The sequence below is a fragment of the Xiphias gladius genome, chromosome 19 (genome assembly GCF_016859285.1).
Source record: "Xiphias gladius isolate SHS-SW01 ecotype Sanya breed wild chromosome 19, ASM1685928v1, whole genome shotgun sequence".
Taxonomy (NCBI): Eukaryota; Metazoa; Chordata; class Actinopteri; order Istiophoriformes; family Xiphiidae; genus Xiphias; species Xiphias gladius.
This window is the reverse complement of record NC_053418.1, coordinates 5,066,478-5,091,111: the sequence shown is the minus strand read 5'-3', so window position 1 is coordinate 5,091,111 and position 24,634 is coordinate 5,066,478. Positions and strand designations below refer to the sequence as shown.

Here is a 24,634-nt window from a genome sequence, read left to right as displayed (position 1 = left end):
CAGGCATGTTTTCATGATACTGGATGCCTGACTCACGAGAAAAACCTCATCTCCTTTTCTCACATTACAGGCCTTTGTATAACTTTTAATGCCCAAACAGAAAAAGGAACGTTCATGTAAGACAGCATTTGGTTCCGGCAAAGCTCTCAGCCGTTAGAATTGAGCCACATGTCGCAAGGATGGGTTACACGCTGCACAGCACTGGATCCTAGACAAAAACAACGCTGAACCAGCACATGGCAAACCCATTTGGAACAAAAGCTGGCCTAATTTCGCCAAAGATAAGAGACGAGCCCCGATCCAAACAGAGACAGCGTGGGCTGCTCTCCTCTTTCCTCCTGAAAACCCAGAGGTTTGGGATATTGGCCTAGACACACTGAGCTAAATGGACAGTTGTCTGAAATAGGTCAGTCAAAAGTCTAATGGGATGCACACACAACCTCCTATACACATGAAATCATTCACACACACACACACACACACACAACAAATACCATTGATACACAGAGGCCATCCAGCCACCAGGCATTCTTAGATGGGTTAATGGCCACTGAGCCATTCAAACAGCAGGCTCTGGCCAAGCAAGCCACTCAGACAGGATAATGGTGGGATAGCCAGAGGGGCTGGGAGGTTCTTGAGACCTGCCGGTACCTACAGCAGTGACAGAAATGACAACATTTTTAAGTCACTGCTCTGTCCACCAGTTTACCTCAAGTTCAAAACACACGCTGCATACGATCTGTTGGGTTTTACCTGTCGTGGCAGGGATTTCAAGAGTTGAGTATTGTAACTAAATTTCTGTAACACATAAAATATTCAGGAATGCAGAGGTCAGACACAGTGACAACAGAAGTAAAATGATAAGTGTCTGGAAAAGAAATACAATAGAAGAAAGATAAAGAGAGAGGAGGAATTTGTAACCTCAGAGAAAAATAGCAAAAAAGTAGAGGCAGATTTCATAAGAAAAGGGAATGTAATTCATGACTGAAGAGGAAAGTGAATATTTATTTTAGTTAAACAGAATATTTGAGTTCTGCTTGGCTAAATTTCTGCAGCTGCCTTTATCTTTCACATTGTGTTCAGTTACCAGATTCTTTCAGTTACCAAAAGTATGCAATAACATTTCTGACCTAATCTGCCTTGCAAAGTGAAGCACACATGGAAAATGTTGAAATAACATTAAGTTAATATTTATAAATATCTAATTACCTCAAAAATGTAAGAGTGGTGACAGTTAATTTAAAAAAAAAAAAAAAAATGCGTGCAGTAAATCACAATATCCGAACGTCCTCTGCCGGAGTTCCAGAGTAGGTTGATCCACCTTAGTCTGTTTTCAACAGCAGTGATTAAAAAGGCGGAGGGAATGAAAGCAATGGGATTAAATACAGGCAGCCCTTTGTAAATATGTGTCAAACGGGTAGGGAAGACACACAGAAGCACAAAATCCCCCAAACCAAACAGTCCATCACACACATTCGTCTAGGAATTACAGGACAGGGACACTCTCACACCCACATGTGAACAAAATATACAAATACATCCACAAACAGGTAGATGCATATAATCACTCACATCAAAAAGCGTGTCAAAACAAGCTACAAAGCCAAAGGGGAAACACATGAACACACATACAACAATGCACACACACACAGAGGCAGTGATCGACAGCTTGCATTAAAGTAAGGACAGGCCTGGGCATGGTAGGAGGAGGGGTGACAGGAGGCAATTAGAGGCATTTTTTAGATGGTAATAGCTGTGTACAAGCCATACAGTCTATAAAAGCTATTCATAGCAGGCGAGCAGATGAGCACAGAAATGAAAATGGCTGGTCCGTGTGCCCATAATACGGCCCCGAGGGCATGGGGGGGCAGAGCACTGAGAAAGAGACAGAAAGAACGATAAAGGAGTAGCAAGAATTCCTTACTCTGGCATGAGGGGATGTCACAGTATCTCCAGTAGATCCCGTCCTCATGATCAGCAATGTAGCACCACGGCTGAACATCCCCATCAGGATTCCTGCAGACACGGAGGGGGAAAAGTTAGACCGCTACGCTGGTTGAATCTAATAAAGTATCTTTCGCTCTCCATTTTGGCTTCTCGTCCAAATTAAGCAGTTTTATTTATCTATTTATTTACTTTCCACCCAGAATGGAGCTTTTCGGAAACTATCTCCAAAGTGGATAAAGGCAAAAACACCGGTCTTGTATTTTAGCGCAGGCGGGGAAGACTAAAAAGCTTTCTATCGCCTCTACTCCCCACTCTGTGATCGCTCATTTTCACTTTCAGTGTAGCCAAACTTAAGTTTAAGTTTAACTGTTCAGCTGTATGTATGTTGATTCGAGAACCTTGGGTTATAAAATGTGGGATCTGGGTGTCTCGGCGCAGCAGTACAGGGAACTGCTGTTCACCTGATTTGTCCGTCTTATTGTGGATGTAGTTTTAAAGGTGCGTTGGGGAGGTGACGGATTCTAGAAAGAAAGCGAAGGTTGAGAAAGGTGGAGGGGGTGAGGTAGGGAAGAAGGGGTGATGGCAGACACATGAGGGTTAAAGAAACGACCCCGCTGCAGAGGGCTGAACACTGAATAATGTCTCGGAGGCAGATTGTCTTGGCCGTGTCAATCATTGCCAGTGGCTCCCGCTGGTGCTTGTTGGCTTAGCCTCTTCCTCTGTGCTCTGGATGCTTGACCATGCATGTCAGTCAAGGGCCAGACCAACGGGTCTTTGATGGGGGGGGGAGTTGGAGGTTCGGGGGAAGGCTCTTTGTTCGGAGCCAGACACAGGTCTGGAAAAAGGGATGTGTGATGGGGCAAAGCTTTTGTGTGAGGCTGCGGGCTCTTTTGAACCTCATCAAGGCACTTTGAACCCATCATAATAAGACCGACAGGCCCCCTTGGTGTTTTTGCTTTTCAGTTTCACTTGCAAAAGCAATGAAGAGTGGGGACTAAAGATAGAAATACCTAAAAGCTTTGTGCAGGCTCCAGATCTCCAGGGTAATTACGCAACTTTGTAAATCATGACTATTATGGCAACTTCTAAATTGCTGATAAATTAAATCAAAGCAGCAAGCATGCGGTGGGAGCTCGTACTGGTGCTATTTCAGCTCTTTGAGCTCTATTCCAGGATTATTGTGAACTGTAAAAATACACTCCCTGTTGACTCAAAAAGCCCTGTTAGATGACAGCGCTATTTTTTCAGCCCTGACTGTAATTGCCAGAGACCTTTTTTCTTCTTTTTTGACACACCTCATTGTAGCATATTGAAATAGGCCTGCGGTGCTGCACTATCCCGTTTCGCCTTTTGTGAGAAAAGTTGTGAAGGGCGTTTCCATTTCTTTTCTTCTCCTATCAAAAACACTATCCTGAGTTTCCTCCTCTCTTTTCACACTCAGAATGAGGCATTGACAAAGATGTCGTTGTAAAGACCTTCTCTGGGTTGAACTCAAGTTTAAGTGCCTTAAAGCTTCTCACCGTCGATATCTGGCAAAGGTACCGCTCTCTTTCTTGCAGCCTGTCGGCAATGGGAATGCGTGAAAAGAGTGTATCTAGTCACATTTTTATTTGTTCTTCAATTCTGCCATCAAAACAACCCTGAACTTCTCTCAACCTGAAATTTTCCCATGTTCAAAAGAAACTGGCCTTGTTTTCCAGTAAATTTCAACACTGTATCATGAGCCAAGATCTGTTTGTTGCTCCACCCAGAGAGACACCTGTTTGTTTGGCCCAAGGCTACTACTGAAATGGTTGAAAAGAGCAAAAACTGGGTCCAAGCATCAAAACGGTGGATTATATACCCTTTCTCTATTTCTCTCTCCCCTTCTCTCTTTCATGCCTGTCAACGTATAATAGCCCTATTTGAAATAAGACTCCCAAGAACTCATCTACAGCCACTTATGTAATTTACCGCACTTTCTTAATCACCCCCTAAGGAGGCAGACATGAATTACAACCATCAGGATTTAAAAAACAAAAACAAAACATCCACAGTAGACCACCCATCCCAAGTCTGACCCACCGGCATCGTTGATCAGTAAATGATCTGGTGGGCCCCTCTGAGCTTTCTACCCAACCTCAGTCCCCAAATAGGGTTTCCCCCCCCCCCCGCTTTCTCACAAACCCACATCTGCACACTCCCTTTTAACAGAAGCATGGGAACATCATCCACACGGCTAAGGTGAGCGGCTTGGCCCACATGACAGAGAAACATCATCAATCCTGCCCCAGGTGCCATTGTGTTTGTGTGTGTGACTGCGTGTGCTCGTGTGCGTGTGTGTGTGTGTATGTGTGTGTGAGTGTGTGTGTGTGCGTGAGGGGAAGGAGGGTGGAACAGAAGTTGGAAAGCAGACAGTCTCAGATTAGCTGAGGTGCCACAGTGCAGATAAGAGCAGACCATGATGAAGGGAAATCCATTCGTTTAACCCGGCAGCACAGAGAAAGACTTTGGCCCTCGTGGAGACACTCTGATAACCGTTGCTGCCAGCGTGTGTGTGTGTGTGTGTGTGTGTTTGTGTGTTTAGGAGGTTTTGCGTCAGATATGGACCGCTTGGCTCTGAGTAGAAGAGCTTGTTGAAACACTCCCATACCCAGAGGTAGATTGCAGAAGATGTTTGGACACTTAATTGGCACAATTACGCTGATTGACTCATTTTGCTCGAAGTGAGCCACACACTTTGATACAGAGCCAATAATAGCCACATTGCGTCGTGCCTCTTAGGCTCCCAGGTTCTGCATTTGAAGGCAAGAGAGGCTCACATCTCAACACTGAGAAAAACAGCTGTTCTTTGCTGGCTGCTGTTCAAAAGCTTTCCTTTAATAACCATTTTCCACGTACCTTAATCAGAAAATTTATGATCATCTTTAAAATGCCTGGCACTGTGAAATAAAATCCTTTACATCAAACTGTGTGAGCAAACGCTGGAAATAACATGCTTCCAGTTGTTTTTCATGAGTTAAACTTTAAGCGAGTTTGTAGACTGACTTTTGTTTAGTTAATCTGGTAGACATGTAAAAAAAAAAAAAAAAAAAAAAAAAAAAGATAAAAGCTAAACCTCCATCATTTTACAGAACTGGAAAGAGGAGAAATGCTGATTGGAAAGTGGTGCTGAGAGGCCTGTCTGGATCGGGATTTGAGGTCAACAGCAGATCAGAGTCTGGCAATTTACTGCCTGAGAGAAGACTCTTTAATTGACTTGGATGATTTAGCATGCAAACTGCTGCCTGCTGCTGCGCTGTATGAATGCATGTATTGAAGAAGAGGGCTTGTTGGTTGTGGGCCCATATGTATAGACTACTGTCTATTGTTGTTCTCTCATGGTCCACTTGTGCTAAGTACGAGGTCATGATGTCCCTGTGTCATGCGTCGCTGGCAAGCACGCCACTATGTTCCATGGCTAGTGTCTTAAAAGGATCAATTCACCTAAACGACAAAGGAACTTTTTCTCACCTACATATATATAGCCATGTATATAATTTTGGTTTTATTTGCCCGGAATTTAAGATATCTGTTTCTGAGACTTCTGCCTCTACCACAATGCAATTGGGATGAATGGAATCTTATTTGAAGTGCTCACAGCGTTGAGAAATGATTCAACAGCGACTGTATCTTTTCCAGAAAAACAAACCCTGCTACTTTGAGTTATGTACAGAGCTCTCACAGTCAATGGTTTTCTTTGAAACTATTTCTTCAGCAGAAAGTAGTTCCAGTGAGAGCGCTGACATTCGTTCGGCTGAGGCTCATGGGTATGGTAGCATTTTGACCCATCTGCTATGCTAAACCGATGGACAATGATGTCCTTGTAGGCAGAGGTGCATTTCATTGCATGACACTGGTTCCTACTTGGACTCTGAGATGACTATAATGTTGATGGCTGACGCTTTAGTGCCACACACTGTATCATCTCACGGGACACTTGTATTAACTTCTTCAATTTAACAAATCGGCGCACAGGGATCACGATGTAGTCACACAAACGGGGGGCAACTTGGCTGCAGTTTGCCCGACCTCAGATTTGCACCTGACAATAACAATCAACTTGGGGAATGCTATTCACTCTGGCATTTCCATTATCTCATCTATGTTAGGGAAAAGCATTAGAAGCAATAGTGGACACTCATAAATTCTACAGTACACGAACTCACACACACACACACACCTGCATATAAATAGCCAGGAAATGGCTGGCAGAGTTATTCCACCACCCACTGAACTGTCGTGCACTTCACACTCTAATACTAATGTACCGGGGAGAGAGCCTGGAAACAGGAGATTAGAAGGAACCGTATTTGAAATATAAATCTGAACTTCGATTAGTTTGATGTTGTTCTTATGAATGTCGTGAAGTATGCAGAGAAGGTCAAAGAAGTACTTAAAGAACTGAAAAAAGCATCTTGTTTAAATGTAAATGCGCTGAGCGAATGCAAAGAGAGGTTCGAGCTCAATAGCAGACTTAAGAGTAGATCATTTACTTCTACTTGAAGATATGAAATGAATCACGCAGATGATCAGTGATGTGACATTCACTGTTGAAATGAGTCTCGCTAACTCTCAGCTTAGACACCAGGGCTCTTGTCCTTTTCCTGAGGCTTTGTGCTCCTTTTTTTGCAGGGGAATAATGTGACATTTCCTCTCTGCCCAGTTTCTCCCTGTTTTCACTGGGGTATTTTATAGCAGGCTATAAAGATGAAATGTGGGGGCTGTAAGGGCTCTTTCTCCAACACCACTGTGGTGCCCTCTCGACTAAATCACCACCAGGAAAAAGCCAGTGATGGGGCCAGAAGTGAATTTGTAATCCTCTAATTCTCATCCTCTGATTTGTGCTTAGCGCCGTGTATTAAAGTTTGGAGTGTAGTGGCTCCTGGCGTCGCATTATCCACCTGTGCCCCGGCCTCAGCTGTCCTCTCATAAAACCACCATTGGCCCCAGGGTCACACATGCCAAAACTGCCCTGGCTCTCCTTTTTTACCCCTCCTCCTCACTCTCATTCTGCTATCACCCCCTTTTGTCTAAGAATTACCAACTAAGAATTCTAGCCAAAAAGGTCGGCCAAAATTTAGGCCACAGATGAAAAACAAACAGATAGGATAAGGAGGTGAGCAAGAGTCTGAGGGCTAAAGGGGGTTAAAGAAATATTGGAAACAGAATTTGAATTGCAAGATGCAGTTCAGATGAATAAGGAGATTTGCAAACCAAATTGAGCAACAACGTCCAAGGCAGTTCCCCACATGGCTGGAAAAAAAAAAAAAAAAAAAAAAATCACACAAGCCAAGTTTCTGTGATCAAGCAAATCAAACACTACACATCTTTCTTTGCGGTGGGATAACCCTACTCCTCTGCAGGCAGGTACATGCTAACAACATGCGCACACAGCAACACGCGCGCACACACACACACATACGAAAAACACACACACACACACTCGTGATGGACACATGCACGAAGACTTGACCTTGTGCAGACATGCCATAAATGCCATCCCTCATTTTTCACAATGAAGTGGCCACTTTGGTCCCCATAGCACTGCTGATGGGTGACTATTTACAAGGAGGGTGTCTGAGAGAGACTGAGAATAGTTGTAGCTACAGCCCTATGTGACAGAAATCCCTCTGTCAGGAGAGAAACAAAGCTATGAGCTGTCAGTGAGTTCGAAAAGCTGCTAACTGCGTCCGTGGCCAAAAAAACAGCCAAATCCAAACAATGAAGATGTCCATTTTGAATCGCTTGTTGGACATAATGCACTCCTAATGTGCAGGGAAAGCCTTCCTCAATCCTCTGCATGTATCCCACTCATAAATCTTCTGAATTCCCATCCAGTTCAAGTAAAAACAAATCTGTCCGGTGCCACTTCAAAGCATTGCTGTGTTATGAGTTTACAACCATGACTTAGAGAAATGTTTCGGAGGCTTTGGGCAGAGGAGGTGGGGGCGTTCGGTTTCCTATGGCTTGGCGATCTGGGCCAAGCCACTGTTCTGGACGTCTCGGTGAGCTTGAACTGATTCACGAAAGAGTGTGGCTCCCTGCAAATGCACAAATCTGACAGTTGTGCATAAAACACTGAAAGCCGTACTTGGAGTGTGACTGGACGATAGAAAGGGTTTTCTAGACACCCAGAGACACCGTGTCCCTTCACATTCCAGGGATGAGGGATGGAGATTTGCTTACACAAACTCTTCAAGCGTGTTTGCATCCACGTGATGACAAGGCTAAATGTTCTGTTTGGGTACCACCAATAAAATATTCAGAGGCGGATGTCTGAGCAGGTCCCCTGCGCTGAAACCCTTTGTAAAACGACGACCTAGTTCTAAATCATTCTGAAAATCAATGCTTTGTCTAGGATTTTAATGGTGCTACTCAAAGCATTTTACATTAATAACTAAATTATCATTATACTACAGCATAACTGCTAAAAAAGGTTTGGCAGCCTTACACTGTGAGCCACTGCTTAGGATTCTGTGGTAAATCTGCCTAATCTCCAGAACAAAAGGAGATTGCTTTACAATAAAAAACAAGAGAGAGCAGTTGTTATTCCTCCAGGCAGCCAGAGCGAAAGCTTACTTGAAACGTTGAGTGGAAAAATGAATGAAAAGCTTACAGAAAAAAATTTCTGAATGAACTCTTAGCCCCATATGCAACCCCTGCAAAACAAATTAAAATGGATAGGGACTAGCAGGACAGTCTTATTTGCTTACAGGAATCACACCACCACATATTTATCAATTAATAATACGTTCAAAATGCTGCATACAGCACTTGATGAGTGTGACCTCTGGGGAAAAGTCATCTGTTGCTGCATTTAAAGTATTGACATTAACGTTCTAAAACTTTCAGCAGTGCAAAATATTTCCATTGGTCTCCATGAGCTGGTGAGCTCCATACGCTCCACTGAATGTCGTGTCTACAAAACCGCTGTATACCAATGGATAACAAAGCATTCAGACAAATCATACTCGTCACCAGTGGGGTGCTGCTGGTGAGCTGTTTTGTGCGGTGTAGGACATTCACAGGCTTTCTGCAAATGAAGCGGAGGTTCCCAACCTAGGGGTCAAGACGTCTTAAAAGAAAAGTTGGGAAATACGCCAAAGTGTGAAAAACAACAAATTGCCATTATATGCGGGGTTATGTGTTGGACTATTTCTTGTCCCGGACTTGTGGCCTGGCAACTCGCTGAGACTCCAGAGCTTTTTACAGTAGGTGCCGGTAGGAGGATTTTGTTACCTTTGAGTCAGGCTAGCTCTTTCCCCATGTTTTCAGTCTTAAGTCTTAAGTTAGCCAGCTGCTGGCTGTAGCTTCATATTCAGTGAACCGGCATGAAAATGGTACCAATAGTCTCACCCAACTCTCAGCAAATAAGCAAATGCGTGTGGAAGTGGAAAATGTCAAACTTTTTTTTTTCGGTGGTGAATCTCAGGGGTTATGAGCTGATTAACAGACTATGACAGAAGAAAAATTAATTTCAGCAAAAAAAGTGTTTTTCATAAATATTCAGGCCTTTCTCTAAAGATGTAATTTTTGTTCTTGTTAATATACTTAATTGTTTAACTTCCTCATTTAACTTCCTCCAAAAAATTGGCACCAACTTGCGTTAGGGGTCAAAAACCCAAAGATCTGGAACCTATTTAGTTTAATAGTTTATTTTTTCCATTATATTTGATGCCACGTATGCTGATGAGGCAGAAACACATAAAAACTAATTTCTTGATTTAACCTGTCACCTATCGAGAAAGTATTCATACTATTGCCGAACCCTGTGTTTCGATATTCAGTGTCATGAACTGCTATAAAAACCTGTGGCTCATTACCATAGTACTTCACAGCAAAACTCAGGGAACAGTTGGTTTGTCAACTGCTTGTGTCATCATTTTTAATAAGTAAACCCTTTACGTGGGTTACACTATCAGTAAACATCCAGGTCAAGAAAAGGGACTCACCTGCAGTAGTTGTGGCTCCCCAAACCGCCCTCTCCGTTGGGGTACTTGAGGGTGTTGTAAGGGTGCTGGAAGGTCTCATTCCAGAAGAGACAGGGTTTGCCACCATGCAGGCTGGTCTGGTTCTGGAAGCCCCTGTAGTCCTCTCCGTTGGCAGTGTAACACTCTGGAAACAGAGAAATGAAATGGAGAAAGTGAGAAAAATGAAACAAAAAATCAAAATCTGGTGCCTGCTACAAGGGATAAGACGTCTAATAAGATGGAAATCAAAAGCTTGGCGAGAGCTTTTAAACAGGCATGTAAAAGGCAGCCACATCTGTGACCTGCTTTATTGAGAATCTGGATTCTGTGAAATACTCTTGTGCAATTAAAATGCTTAAATGTGTTTGGAATGATCATAGACTATAAGTCTGCAATAATGCAATTCATTGCCCAGGCACAATTCATTTTAAGTCCTGGCCAAAAGTGCTAAGTGTTGAAGCTTAATCAGTCACAGCATTGTTTTCAATTAATGTCAACACATGAGCCTGGAAAAAAATGCCCCATAGTATACAGCAAAAGCAAACATGGCTTGAATTTCCAGGAAGGGTATGACAACCATATGGCCAATTCAGACAGAGAGAGAGAGAGAGAAAGAGAGAGCGCTGGGCTCTCAAGGCAAAACAATGGCTGGTGGAAGGCTTTTCTTCCCTGAAAGAGGGAATTCAAATAAACAATGGCTGATGGGAGCGTGATGAGCCCTCACCGCTCATCGAGCTGAGCCTCGGGGGCGCTCCTGTCAAGAGATTTTTAACAGCTACAACTGCAACTTCTTCTGATTGCATTACAATGGAAAATATTAATTTATTATGTGACTGTTGTGATTTCTCATTATTCATTACTGATAAACGCTACGATTGTTGACAGAGCAGGATACCCCTGCAGTGTCACCAGCGGGGATTAAAAAACTGGCTTTTCACTCGCTACATGACATTAACTTGCAAAAGCTAAATGCAAAAGATGCCACACGGCCACTGCTTGAAGTTCTGATACATATGATACATATGATATAAATATATATATATATATTTTTTTTTTTCATTCTTATAACATGTACACATAACACGTTCTAGTTTAAACTTATCGGCGTTTAAAAATGTCAAGCAAGAGCACATGGCACTATTACATCAATCAAACATTAATAACAAAACAACGACACTTGCTTGTTTGGCTTGTCTCCACGGGGTCTTGTTGCTATGTACGTGGTTAGCCAATGACCGGCCCCTTTCATCAAGTCAAGCTGTCTGGGCTGAGTATGAGCTAATGCATTGCAATATGACTGTCATTATACCCCTTGGTGAGCCAGCTGTGCTCCAAGGCTCTTTCAAACTTTTCTCTTGAGTTCAGGGTTTCCCAACTTCCTCTCTCTCTCTCTCTTTTTCTTATCATCTCTCTCACCTTCCTCTTCTCCTTTCTCCTCCGCTGCCTTTGCCTTTTCTGTCATTCCCTTTCAGCTCATATGCAACTCATATACAAGCGACCCATCTTAGCCTCTCAGCCTTGCAATGCAACTTCTGCAGTCTGTTGCCAGGTCCATCCGTAGATGGCAACCCGTAGAGGTCATTTCACAGGTCTAGTGGAGCTGGGCAACATCAATATTTCAAAGTTAAGAAAAAAATACTTAAAAAGAGATTTTTTTTTTTTATTTGTGGGAAAAAAATCAACTCCCAATTCAATGTTCTGTGTACCAATTTCATTAGATGGTGTTTAGAAATTGAATAATTGTAGAATTTTAGGGCATAAACAAAAAATAAATGTTGTGAAAGTGTCATGTTCATGTTTCATTTAGTAATTAGCTTCCGAATTCCAGCCTCTTGCATTCACCGCAAAAGTACTGTATGTACAGTATGTAATTTTAGTGTAAATCAGAGGCCCTGGCTGTTCTCAGTCTGTCATTCAAAGTTGCATTTAATTAAAGTTGTTTCGGCTGCGTTCTTCGGTCAAGCTTGTCAGCCATCTATCGTCTGGCTGACAGGAGTTCAGCAGCGAGGAGCTGCAGGGTCTCAGGTTCCTGCAATCATGATGCCATTCTACTGTCTATGAAGGGCGCCCCTCGTTCTGAGCAAAATGAATACCGCCTCATTATGGAAGGATATCAAACACCGGATCGTAAATCCACCTTTGAGGGGCTGAGGCAGAACATAACTCCATCAAATTAGAAAAAACAGCTTAATGGTGTTACAACAGGGGTCGCGCTCTTGCCACCCTTACACAAGGGAGCAATGAGAGGGGTAGAGGAAAAAAGTTATCGTCTGGCTGACGCCCAGAGGAGAGGTGAGGCATGTTGATAAATAATGCTCATTACGAAGGCCCCAATTGCTGCATGTGTAAAGGATGCAGATGATCCATGAAGCAGAGTTTCTCCTTCAGAAAACTTTGGAGATAAGGGATTGTTCTGATACCAACATTGGAGCTAGCCGCCCGGGTATAGTTCAAGAATGATTGTATTTGAATAAGCAATGTATTATTTGATATATACTATTTTGGGAAGATGGGAATCATAGGATGACTTTTCACTGCATTTACATTTTTTCCGGATGCCGGCAGCGACAGCGACAGAAAGAACGGGAAGGAAACACTGCTATTGAGAGTTTGGCAGAGGCACAAACGCAATCATGAGTCACTGCTCCCCATAAGCAATCGCGACTGTTACTGCCCCAGTCAGAGCGGATAACATCAGGCAGGGACAGGGCAACCGACTGCATCCCAAATGAGCTCATGTCCTTCAAATATCTTCTCCTCAAAAAGAGCCGGTATTAAAATGAGTGAACTTGGCTGCATGCAGCGCTGCTCAGGGCACGTATCAAAAACAAAGAGCCAAATGACTTTGTAAATGTCTCCTCTCCTCCTTTAGGAAACTTTGCTCTGGAGTAGCAAAGGAGGATGAAGCAGAGCTTGCCTGCACATGGTCTGCTTGGAACGAGCTGCTGTTGGCAAACATCCTGCCCTGCTGCGGCCAAGTTAGCTTTCCAGGATGAGATGGTAAATATGGCAGCGTTTGCCACTGGGAGGGAGATGGGGGGGGGGGGGTGTTCCATGTGGTTTCTAGGCACCATTTGCTTCTGGTTGGAATGGGAAGTAGCAGATCTGCAAGGATTCAGAGATAAGTGAGGCCATCGTAAAGATGAATGGACCATTTAAGGGCCCTGCGGACGGCCGCACATTTATTAAGCTACAGAGAAAAGGCACATTTTTACGTCGGAACGTGTGGATATGGGCATTTTGATCCTTGTCCTGGAAGAAATGAAGAGCTCATCTGCTGATTGGACCATCACCACTTCAGTCCCACTCCCCTCTGAACACGCCCAGTCCCCACCTCACACCCCTTTCCTTGTCACCGAGCAACTGTTGCGCTCTCGTCACATGGGCCTGGGCTTTCGTGTGGTTTCATCATAGGCCATGATGGGAAACAGAACCGTCACCGCATGAAAGACTGAGAGAAGGTGGGGGTGGGGGGGCTCTTATAAAGTACATGCAGATCTACAAATAGAAAGAGTCCGGGAAAGGGAAAAGGAGGACTCGCCCTTGACCAAGCCCTGCACTCACAGAATACTGCACCACCCCAACAACGAAAGGAAAAAAAAAAAAAAAAAAAAAAACACAGCAGAGGATCACTGAGAGAGAGAGCTAATCGCCCTGTTATTATATCTGTTGGGATTTGTGGCTAATGACTTCCACATTGCAACTTCGAATGCACTTGATGCTCCAAGAAAAGGGGGCGAGGGGACGGGGGCGGGGGCGGGGGTGTGGGGCTTTGGTCATGCGATTGCAAGAACACAAACAAACAAACTTACAGACAAATGGTTCCTCTGAAATGCGTTGCCAGGTCACACAAGAGGACTTATTTGTTGTGTTTGCTACGAGGGATGAAAAGCAGTGATAATTACAGACAACTGCTTCCTCACAGAGGGCTGACATAAAGAGCCTCCTTCCATCTTTATTACATGCTTCTAGCAAAAATAGGCTTAGTGTATGAGTAATATTTCCACTATTATAAAATTACACAGAAGGAATTTATGTAAACATGCATGTACAGTATTATGCACAAAAAAAACAAACCCAAAAAAACTCATTTGTACAGGCAATAACACGCCTTAAACTTCAAGCTGCACACTAAATTCATAAATTTAGTGTGCAGAGACCTTCCAATGTCTACAAACAACAATGACAGACAGTGCAGGTTGTTAATACACAATCTGCCACAATAATTCTCCCTTCCACAGTGTCCCGCCATTACTGTTGTACTGCTCATTAATGTCAGTGTAGTAAAAACAGGGGGCCGGGGCAAGACCAGATGTAGCGGGTTATGGAGTTCTTTTCTGGGGGGACACAGCTGGCTGTAACACAAGTCTGGTTCCCCTTTTCCCCAAGAGCATCCATTTCCACATCAAACCACATCAGACTTCAGAGGATCGCGGGAAGACTGCTTCTCATTTATTTATCCAGGTTTTACAGATAGTCACAAATTCAGTGAGGCTCTTTTAATGAAGTTGAATATTGCCGAGGAGAATTCAGTGACTTTTCAGAGGGGGGCACTTGGCAGTTAATGGACTACACCTTGCCTCCCTGCTTCGCTGAGCTCTCCTCTCCTATAAGAGGTTTTTTTAAAAGCACCCTCATGCAAGAGGGTCAATGAAAGTGCAAAAAAAGCAATGTCGCCTCCTAAGAAATGAGAACAGATGCCTCTAGCTAGTTAAATCTGCAGACAATGACTCCTCAATGGGATTTTACACTCCTCCTTTTAATTTCATGCGCTTGTCATAGGTTGTAGCCCCAGATGACCAGGCCATAAACCAAGACCTCATTCACTCCCAAAATAGCCTCTATCACCACCATTCTTCCTGAAAAAACCCTCCACTGAACCACCTCTTGAGTTCACGACCACAATCGCCACAGGCCCACAAGACTCCCTGCCAAAGTTGCTGGGTAGCACCTATAAAACATGGTCCCATCTCATTCTAGTGTGGCCCCTATTATTTAGCTCTGTAATGTAATGGAAAGAGTCGAATCTTCTGGAGCCAGTGGTGGGCTTAACGGACTGCCAAAAACCCCTGTTTTTGAAGTTGCTTGTCGCAAAAATGGAAAGCATAAGAGTTTTTTTTTTGTTTTTTGTTTTTTGCCACAGGCCGCTCTCTGGCCCTAAATTTAAGTGTTATGTCTCAAGCAATTTTGAAAAATCAATCAGCAAACATACCGTCCCAGATAAAACATCCACCTCTGTAGGATTTCCCATAGTGGCCCGGGATGACATCTGACAAAACACAGCACAGACGGAACAAGGGTCGTTACGGCTCTGTGAGCGGACGAGGATGGAGCGAGGTGGGACGCTTTTGAGTTTTTCTTGGCAGACGCTCAGGGAGTGACTGATGAGCTGCAGACTCTAAGGATGACGTAACGGACATTCAGGGGCTCGCTGAAACCCTGGGGGAAAAAGCCACTGGCAAAATGTCGACATCAGGGACCTGCCAGCCGACCTGACATGAGGGCGGCAGGGGGTGTCGTGTTCAATTAGTTCCCTCTGGCACATCCTTAGGGTTTCTTCAATTCATACTCAACATCTGCCAAAAAAAGAGGCTGTATTTCCAAACAAGATTAAAAGCCTCTTCACCTACTAACGCTGTCCTTGTTTCTCATAGTTTCTCACACACTAACACACATCCACATAATCACACACCAAACGATAAGAAGACAGGGGTGACAGGGTTAAACAAATAGAAGGGGAAATCTCCTGTATACCCAATACACACCACTGAACCTGCTCTCAACCAACTCTGACACCCGAGTTAACAAGACTTTTGCAGCCAGGAGAAAGCAGGGGCTGTAAGTGGGGGTAGCAGGGAGGGAGCAGAGATAGGGAAGCCGAGATGGGCTGAGGGTGCTCGGTCCAGAGCTTTCCAAGGTGCGCAATTAGCGCGTCTTGGATCGGTCCATCTTAAATTAAACCAAACTGCAAATTAGATCAGAGCATTGAACCTACAGGAAGGATTGACAAAGACAGAGCGATGGCAGGGGAGGCAAAGTTAAACAGAAAAAAAAGAAGAGAGGAAAACAGAGAGAGGCAGACACAGAGTGACTCAGGGTGGGACAATGACCGTTTTTATGATCCGCAGATTGTTAACACAGGCACTAATTTTCTCCTTCTTGTGCATAGCGCCAATGAAGTGAGCACTTGGCTTATTTCACATTTCCACATGTTACAAACAAGGCCAACAAAGCCCAGGTTTGTAAAATTAACAACAAGCACAGAGTTAGCATCTCTAACCCCAGTGGTCTGAGTTTGAAGTTACCAATCTTATTCCAGAGGAGCTCTGCGGTGCAGCTGCGTGCTGGGGCCCTTTACCAGCAAACAAACCACCGATGCAGGACTTCAGAGGCAGAAAATATGTCTTGCTAATGTGTGTCTTCTGTGAAGAAAATAACACATGCACATATGGGTTCCTCATAGCACACAGCCTTTGATAACCAGAGGATCTACGGCTCGTGATACAAGACATGATGGTACACTGTTGCTAATGGCTGCGCGTACCTCGCATGGGGGTGTTTAAAGCTTGCTCTCCCCCTTTTTGTTTTGCCTGTAAATGGATGGTAAAATGATCTCCCAGCCAACTTGCACTGTCAGATGCCCCGATAAACATAAGCAGTGGCAAAACACGCATTAATCTGTGCTCCTACCCACATCATTCCAGCTTTTTTTTCCCTCCCTCTCCCCTCTCATACCCATACTTCCCCCAGATGCATTTACAGTAAGAATGAAAGGGAGCAATTTTCATCAGTAAAGCAGCCGCAGTATTCTAAGATGAATCCAATGTGGAGGGAAGGGAGGACCAACACACACACACACACACACACACACACACACACACACACACACACACACACACACACACACACACACACACACACACATACACAAACACTCACTAACACTCACAAATATGCACACAAGCTCCTTTGTTCCCTCAGTGGTAGGGCCAGTGTCATTGTGGTGATGCCATTCTCACCCACTCATCAGCGTATTGTTGATCTCGCCCACTGAATGTGTGAGCTTACATGTGTGTATGTTTAAGTGCACGTCTGTCAATTCCCTAACTTCTCCCCTCACAATGGGCCAGCCTCTCAAAGGCAGTAATCAATTTGCGGTAACATTATGTAAGCTGTGCGGCTAGCCTCCTGTCCACTCTCTTGAAGGATGATTTCCTCATTTCATGCTTCTCCAACGATAACCTTTAGATTCAGAAAGCGACAGACCTCAGATCCATACATCGGCCCCTTTGCCCTGTACATTAAGACACCGTAAGCCCACACGAACGGCAGATAGCACCTCACGGATCGGTGAACCATGAAAAAAGAAGAGAAGGGTTGTCGCTAAACACACCTGTTTTTGATCGTCCTGTTTGTGCTCAGGTTAGCTGGTATCTAAGGAATGTAAATTATATGTGGTTTGGTTAGGGCTGAAGCTCTGTCAGTGCTGTTGCAGGGGATTGTGTGCAACCATTACGCCCCCCCCCCTCCTACACACACACACCACCTCCTCTGTCTCTTCTTTCTCTCTCAGAGGTCCTGTGTGATTACAGGTTCCGGGGAAGATGACGTCTGACTTGGATAAATAAAGGTCTCGGGTCGAGGGGAGAGAGCGATGTGACCTGCCCTGCTAATGCAAAAAAAAAAAACCCCACTGTTGCACCAAATCAAAAGCTCAGCTCTGTTTCCTGTTTATTCTAAACAGACGTCATTATTTCAACAAAATGATGCCTCATTTTTTTTTTTTTTGGTTGAAATATAATGGGTCCGTGTCAAGAGAAGCTGGGGCCATTGTGTAAAGCAGCAGAATAGCTTTAGAGGAAGTGATTTTCACGGCAGTTTTGCAGATGGTAGTTTCATTCAGTTTTTGAGGATAAGAAAATTGTGTCAGTTAACTGTAGACCCATCATGCTTGAATTCTGTCTTCTACCAGCCAGTGAGGGCACAGGCGTTGCTGAAAATATTTATGTATATATGTGGCTGATCAATGTATACTGACTACATTATGTTTGATATTTATTTAATGAAATAGAGGAGTACTGTATATAGCTAATAGGAAACAGGCTGACTCTTCTAGCCAACAAAACCTGTTCCACTTTTGTCTCTTTTTTGTGTTTACTGTGGTTGAGGGGCACATTAACAATTACTGTCACTATCAGTCGATTATTCGATGCTATTAAATGTCTGAAAATAATGAAAAATGTCAATTATAAGTCTGGTGATGTCTTCAGATGTTTTGTTTTGTATGACCAAACACAAAGATATTTAGTTTATAAAATCAGAAAATCCTTACATTAAAGATGCCGCAGCCGGAGAACATCTGACACTTTTGCTTAAAAAATGATCTAAATAGTTGTTGAAAAATGTTCTGTTGACCAGCTAACTGATCAATTTACAATTGTTTCAGGTTTACTGTGGTTTGTACCCCATTTTTTTTTTATTGCTTTGTGGACAGATAGAACTCAATTAAAAAAAAAAAACAATAAGACTTTACTGTCACTCTGTCTGGATATATTCTCTACAATCCAACCACCAAGGCGAAGTGTCACGTCAGCCTGGGAATCCTGAGCCGTTTTACGCAGCTTCGAGGCCCCTTTTCAGTAACTGTTCCCTTCAGAAATGGAACATGGGTACTGGAAATTGGGCTTATATTGATCAAGTGTCTGAATGAGGCGCAGAGCACTGTGTTGTGATTAGACGTAACTAAAGCAGACTGATGGTGGATTTTGTCCACCCTCTGGGCAGTCCAGAGAGTTACATGGACAGAGAGGGGATCAACATCAAAAGGACAGTAATAGATGTATATTAAATTATGAGGTTTAAGCAACTTTTACTTCTTGCTTGCTTGCAGTGGTGGATTAACACACCCCATGTGTGGAGCACAAACATGCACCCATCTGTATCCAATGAATCTCCAGCATGCTCATTTGGAGAGAGTGGCAAACACATCAGAAAAAAGGGCCCCAGCAGGTTTGTTTTGTCTATCTTTGTAAACTACAGATGGAGGCATTGGTCTGTTCCCCCAGCATTCCTTGGCATGTTTAGATTTTTTTTTTTTTTAACACTTTAAATCCATGTACATTATATTGAAAATCTTCTTTGCGTCAAGACATTTTGCCTTAATCTCCTGCCACACTGAATCAACTTTTGGATTTAGAACAATCTGTGATCATTATCACCAAAGTGCACATTCTTCTCAGTTTGTGGCTGTTGTTCTGTAATTCCTTTACATGTTTAAATCTGTCTTTTTTTTTTAATTATCTTACCTGAGTGTCCTGGTCAGAGCACTGAAAGAGCACACATTTCAACTGTATCGAATCACACAAGGTCGTATGCAAAAGACCCTGCTTCCATGGACACAACGGGCTGCTACAGAGGGGGCCACAGCATTCAACATTCAGACCCCTTTTAACCAGCCACGTCTTCAGCTCTTGATCTTGACCGAGAAAGCGATCCCTTTTCACTGTGGTTTTTGTGGCTGTGGGAAGAGCAGCAGTACTGGGAACCAGATGGCTCTGGTAAAAGACAGGGGGCATCCCACTGGCCTCCCTGAGAAGGGGATCCATTACGGAGGATCTATTGATGGCCAGCAGATTCTGTTTCACGGCATCGGCCGAGTGTGACCACACCTCCGGTGCTGTTGGTCAAGGGCTGGTGCCACATAGGCTGCCGCAGACCCAACCCATTTTGTGTTCACCTCGGGGAGCTGTATTCACCTTCGATGCAGGACAGACAACAAAATCAGGGCCTCTTGGCGACTTGGGTTTCATCCCTTTAGTTCAAGCCTCTTTCAAAGGGCTTTGCATTGCAATGGGATATCACTGGCTCCACGGCTTGAGGGACAAAGGTTTTTTGTGAAAATGGCTGACTGAAATGTTCCTGTGCACTTGTAGTGTAGGGTCTATTAACTGTTTAAGCTCAGTTAACTGTCCAGGAGGTATCGCAGCTTGAGTTAATGGACGTGTATTTCCATATTCTTTCAAAAAAGACCATTACGAACCATGTTGTCCAACCTCTGTTCTTCGCTCTCTGATGCACGGCACATTTCACTGTCAAGGCATCTTAGCTCTGCCCGCTGGCTTTGTTCCTTTGTTTACTGTCCACTTAGCTACGTCTGCTCCCTTCACTTGTCCAAATGTTTGCTCTGTCCATTTAGCCATGTCCACTTGCTTGTCCTTGTCAAGTCAGTCCTGTCTGTAGGCGTTTCCTGCACGGAGGAAAGGCGACAATTTGCCTCTTCGGCCGCAAACTGCTGCAGCTGGACACAAACCAGACCCCGGGGCTCAGCAGCAAAATGACTCTCCATTTATTTAAAGTGGTTGCCATTACTCTACCGCAGTGGAGCCCAGACCTCAGTGGCCCTGGCCCAACCATAACTGCAGTATAAAAAGAACTAAAGTTCGCCGGACAGGTCATGTCTCACACAGTAGCAATTCAATATCCTCCCGTTATGTTGTTGGTTACGCTTCTCAAAACTCAGAATTGCATGTGACACCACAAAAATACATGGTTGCTTTGAAACTCAGCCTGTGGAGATTTTTGCAAAAACACCCAACCAATCACTCGCGAGATGTTTGGAACATCTTACATGTTTGAATCACAGAAAGAATAACAGCTAATTTACCTTAATCATACCATGTCAAAAGCTTTATTAATAGTATGTTCAAAAAGAGAAATACAGAGACAGGAAGCCAGAATGGTTTTGGGCTTGTACCAAAACAAATCAAGCCTAAGTCTAATCGTTTTTTTCCTGTTTCCTTGAAATGCAGAAACAATACACCAGTAAATGAGTGCTGTTGGGGAACAGCAAAGCTGCACTTCCTTTTATCAACACACCCAGGCCTGATAACACATTATTTTGATTTCACATCAATTATATAAATCCAGCGTTTAGGCAGAAAGTTATATTTTGTGTAACGTTTTCATGCATCAGCCAATTCCTCCCTGGGGCCTTAAAGCCTCCTTTAAAATTCCATTCTCTGTTAATTAAATTGAGTTCATGAAAACAATTGTTTGTTTGAACGGTAATAGAATTCATAGAAAAACATAAGGCTCTATGGTATTTCATTACTTTTCTCTGAGTATTTGATTTACCCCCTCGTCCTGGAGTGTGTTCCAGCTGATGGGCTCTGACTGCTGCAGAGAGCAGCAGAATGTCATTGTCACTGACTGGAGTGGGTCTCCTCCTGCATACGTAAAATGTCAAGGTACAAAAAGAGGCGAGGGAACACAGCGCATGCATAAGAGTATTAAAATGTGTAAATGAGGGAAAGGGAAGAAAATAGCGAATCGGTTGCAAGAGAGGGAGGAAGAAAACTAGGAAAACAATCTAGTTAGTCTAAGATGAAAAAACGTATGAAAGATTTAGTAAAGATATTACATTACTTTGCAGAGCTCCATCCAAAACCAACATGTCACAGCTCATTCAGAAGTATACTCTGACCAGTCTTGACTGACCTTTGAGCAGCAAAACCTCACAAACCACTATTCTGGCCACATGAATGCACTCTTTTACCTAAACATTGTTTATCTCTTTCAAGCCTGACAGTTGTGTACAGCCAGCAACGGCTTGACAGCTTAATTCCATGTTGTCTTACGGGACCGCCTCCGTGGATCAGGGACCAGAGTGTCACACTCAACCTTGCACCACTTTGTCTGTGGACGTCCCCTTTCCTTCCCTTTGCCGCTCTGTGCTTTACACGACTATCGCCTCCATCATGCCTCTTCACCTCTGAGGGGGGGGGGCTACCCTTGACCACCATCACTGTGATAAATCCTGAAGCTGGAACTGGCCTGGCTGCTTTGTATGCTGGGACTCCTGACCGACTGACTGAGCCGGTGGTGATTTGCACAAGGTGAGAGAAAAATGAAAGAGTCGCACTCAGCGGAAGTTTAAAAAGAGAAATGGAGAGAGCGGGGAATGACACAGAGAGATACTTTGATCAAACAAATGTGAGCCTTTGAAAACGACAGGACGAGAGTCACAGTGGCATGATAATAAGCATGATTGTGTTTATAATAACTAGGTCTGTTTCTCCGTTTTAGTGGTTGGTGGTTTTATGGGCGGTCCAACCCCTTGGCATGGGAGAACAAGGGCGTTGCCCGCAACTTGACCTTCGCAGGACACCACCCAGAGGTCAACAGGAAGTAAATGGGCAGCATGCTGACACAGAGGCAACCATTTCTGACCTTTAAATTTTTTTTTCTCTTCCCGTTACCAGCTGTGAGTCAGATTCAACTTATGTTCTGTAAATGATGGAATTCTCAGAAACTTTGGCCTGTCTTCACATGTCAAGACATGCTGAGTATCATGAGCGTTGGGATATGCAAAAAGAACAATGCTCTGCTCTATTTTATTCCTTTTCATGCTTTCCACTCTTCATGTCTGGCTTCTCAGTGATTGTAACTCTTTTTGTCTTCTCTTCTATATCTGTTAAAAGTGGCTACTAGCTGCTAGCTGGTGTCACTGTAACACTTGATGTGGAGATTTGCATAATCGGCTATGGCTTAGTTTTTAATTTACCATATTGTCAATATAGTACCATGTACATGTACAACATTATTGGGTGATGCTCAGAGGAAGAGCCTCTTCCTAGCCTGTTATTACCCTCAGTTTTTTCCATGTGTGGAAGGAGCATTTTATGTTAGGCTGAAACCAACTTTTTGTTTATTATTATTATTATTATTATTATGGTATATTCTGTTGTTTATTTTACAGATTTCAGTGGAATATTTGTTAAGTCTTTTAAAAGTAAAAAAAAAAGTGAAATATGCCCATCACAATTTTTTTGTTTTGTCCAACCCCCACTCCTAAACCCAAAGCTATTCATTTTACAATTACATTAAACTGACAAAAGCAGTAGAAAAGTCAGAGAATGTTAGGCATCACCCTTTTTGAAATCATTTGATCTCACATTTCTGCTGTTTTTATTCAGATAACACCTGTTAGCAAGCACCGCGAGCTAGCTGCCCAATTGAGCGCATGTGTTTCTCCCTCAGCGAGTAGAGTTGAGACCAAACTGGCATTTTAGCATCATCTCTCCACTGTAACGCTATAACCCAGGCTTTTGGCAGTCACTTCCCGCTCCCAGTGCCAGTTGAAGTCAGTGTGCGTGGTTGGTTTTTGTTTGTGTGTTCCATTGTCTTGCTAAGCTTAACCTCTTCTGGCATTCCATTGAAGATTTATGTGGGCTCAATATGGGCTGGTGTGGACCTGATTATGCGTGAACACAACACAAAGAGGAAACAGACGGACTGGGTTTAGTGTGAAAACAACCCAGGATATATTGACTGAACCTACGTGCAACGTACAGGAACCTTTAAAGAAGTATAAAGTTCTAGGGAGATTAGCCCATCCATCAGGTCACCCATTATTCCAGGGCGTGATGAGAGAACAGACAGCAAAAGCAACCATGTGTCCCCGGTAGACTGCTGTGCCGTGTGACTGATGCCAACACGTTTGCACGTCCTTGAGTGAAAGGCAAGGGACTCACGTTATCTCAGAAGTCCGAAAAGAGAACGGCACCTCTAAAGCTTATCAGCCACGACATTAAAACCAGTAACTGGCGTTAATGTTGTGGTTGATCGGTGTAATCTATTCATGCAAATTGCTTTGACATGCTGAGGTATGAAGATACTGGCCAGAGTTCATCCCAATGCAGTGGTAAAAAATATGTAAAGGTAACACTCAGACTAATCAACATCTTGTCAACAGTTTTTCTATCCATGCTCCATGCGAAAAGTTCACAAAAAGGCCTCTGAATGATCACGATCAACCATTTTATTTTATTTGCTCTTGAGGTTTTCCTACGCTTTTTCCTAACACATACGATGCTACTCTTCACGTTGGATCGGGAGGGTGTCTGTTTCAGTAGCTACCTATAAATTACAGAATATGCAGCTAAAGTCTGACAGTCGAGTAAAATACATAAGAAATATGTACAAGATATAATGTGCAGCACAGATAAGGCATTGTTTTCACCAATGAGCCGATTTCACACTGGACAGCTAAAATTAAAGCGCAGGGGATGAATACATAGTGTCTAACTTCAAATAGTCCCACAACAACATTGGCAATACTTTTTTTCAAATTGGTTCCTCTACAAGCCACCTGTAAACAAATGTGTAATTGTCTAACACTATTAAATTATTCCCGCCTTGTTAGTCGTCACCTGGAATAAGCTGTAAACACAACACTGACATACTGTGTCCTTTATGTTATGTTAGCAAACAACCGCTTCGATGCTTTGGTCACCACCAACTATAAATATCTGTCACTTTAGGTGCTAAACGCTCGACTGTGTTCTCCAGCTCGCCGCTAACTTTGGTGCTGCACAGCTAGCGTACAGTTAGTTTTTAGAGCTATTTCGCTGAAAACAGTCGCCTGCTTTGGCCAAAACAGCGCTAGTGCGACATTGAACCAAAACAGTAAAAACCAAAAAAAAGAGCTGAATGATGCTAAAACATTATGCCAAGCTGTGGAGAACGGCAAAATCAGGTGACAATTCTCTGTGAACTGGCCACAACCTCCTCCACATTACGTAAAATTATTTAATTTATTATCAATATAGAATATTGGTCGGTGCAGCTTACTTCAAGGTCCACTTACTACTCTTTTTCTAGAGATCTTTACTGAATCCCACCGTCTTCATGTACTT

General features: G+C 43.4%; 1 protein-coding gene across 1 annotated transcript in view; it reads right to left on the bottom strand.

Moving 5' to 3' along the window:
* kremen1 (kringle containing transmembrane protein 1) overlaps positions 1 to 24,634 on the bottom strand; it is a 56,412-nt gene that overhangs the window by 24,821 nt on the left and 6,957 nt on the right. Inside the window, exons 2-3 of the mRNA XM_040154464.1 lie at positions 9,921 to 10,083; positions 1,925 to 2,016 (exon numbers count right to left, since the gene is read on the bottom strand). Coding sequence (XP_040010398.1) covers positions 1,925 to 2,016; positions 9,921 to 10,083 — 255 coding nt within the window. The remainder of the gene's footprint in view (positions 1 to 1,924; positions 2,017 to 9,920; positions 10,084 to 24,634) is intronic.